General features: G+C 31.4%; 1 protein-coding gene across 1 annotated transcript in view; it reads right to left on the bottom strand.

Moving 5' to 3' along the window:
* HELRODRAFT_72180 (hypothetical protein) overlaps positions 1-1,051 on the bottom strand; it is a gene marked incomplete at both ends in the record, with an annotated part of 1,923 nt that extends 872 nt beyond the window's left edge. Inside the window, 4 exons of the mRNA XM_009012725.1 lie at positions 1-65; positions 319-395; positions 517-605; positions 941-1,051. The exon at positions 1-65 is cut by the window's left edge and continues 25 nt beyond it. Coding sequence (XP_009010973.1) covers positions 1-65; positions 319-395; positions 517-605; positions 941-1,051 — 342 coding nt within the window. The remainder of the gene's footprint in view (positions 66-318; positions 396-516; positions 606-940) is intronic.
* Positions 1,052-1,262: the final 211 nt, after the last annotated feature.

The raw sequence follows: 1,262 nt of genomic DNA, 5'->3' as shown, positions 1-1,262 counted from the left end.
AGAGTTTCCATTACCCCTACATATGGAGGCATAATTCCAATGTATGATGGCCTGAATGGAGCTGCCTATAGAGTTTGAAAAAGAAGAAATTTCACCTTTCTATCATTCTTTAAGAACTTTAATTATACAATTAATTAATTAACTAAATAACTAATTAATTAATTTATTAATTAATGATTGATTGATTGAGTGATTCAAACATTCATTTAGTTACAATCAGCTATATACTTTTCAAATAAATTAGAAAAATAAGAACGATAATTATAATTATTTATTATGAAGTAATTATGACGTAATTATGACGTAATTATATCTGACCAGTTGGCGTGCCAAGTTGTCCTTCGAAAGCTGGTAGCAGAGGCAAGACGACGTAAACTTTAAATTTTTTTTGTGCTCTGATTTTTTTTTAGGAAAAATTATTATTTCATATTATAAATAACTTAAATAAATATTGAAAGTAATAATGAAATAATTCAAAATTGTAAATAAAAAAGAAATTTTATTGAAAAAAAAAACCTATGGGCAGCCAAAATTTTTTCATAGATAGCAGCTGATATCTGATTGACAACTGTTCTGTCGTCTGCTATGCTGATGAAGAACTGGTTCTGTTGGTGTTGGTTAATTGATTGATTGATTGATTGGTTGGTTGGTTGGTTGATTGATTGCAAACAAGCATTAAAACATTGACCTACCATTGTAATTTAACTAATACGAAAATATAAGTAATTAAACAAACTCAATTAATCAATCAACAAATCAACCAGCCACTTAACCAAGCAACCAATCAAGTAACTCTATCAACCAATCAAGTAACTCTATCAACCAATCAAGTAACTCTATCAACCAATCAAGTAACTCTATCAACCAATCAAGTAACTCTATCAACCAATCAAGTAACTCTATCAACCAATCAAGTTTCTCTATCCACCAATCAACCGACCTCTATATAGATATAATGCTGGGCACTGACAATAAGGTCAGTATAAGCCGTGTGTATTGAGTATTCCGGTATCTCGATGCCAGCAGACCATGCTGCTGAACTTCTCAGTATCTATTTCAATCAATCAATCAATCAATCAATCAATCAATCAATCAATCAACCAATCAATCAATCAACCAACCTGGCAGTTACAGCAGAAAGCGTTTTTAGTAACCCATTTAGGGATGGAGATGTGTTCGTTGGATCGTGGGATTATGAACGGCATACCGGAATTTGCTTTGGCTTTTTGCAACTGAATGAATAAATAGATGAATGAATCAAT

Source organism: Helobdella robusta, assembly GCF_000326865.2.
Source record: "Helobdella robusta unplaced genomic scaffold HELROscaffold_11, whole genome shotgun sequence".
Lineage (NCBI taxonomy): Eukaryota > Metazoa > Annelida > Clitellata > Rhynchobdellida > Glossiphoniidae > Helobdella > Helobdella robusta.
Note: the sequence above shows the minus strand (reverse complement) of the source record. Positions and strands in the feature narration are given on the sequence as shown.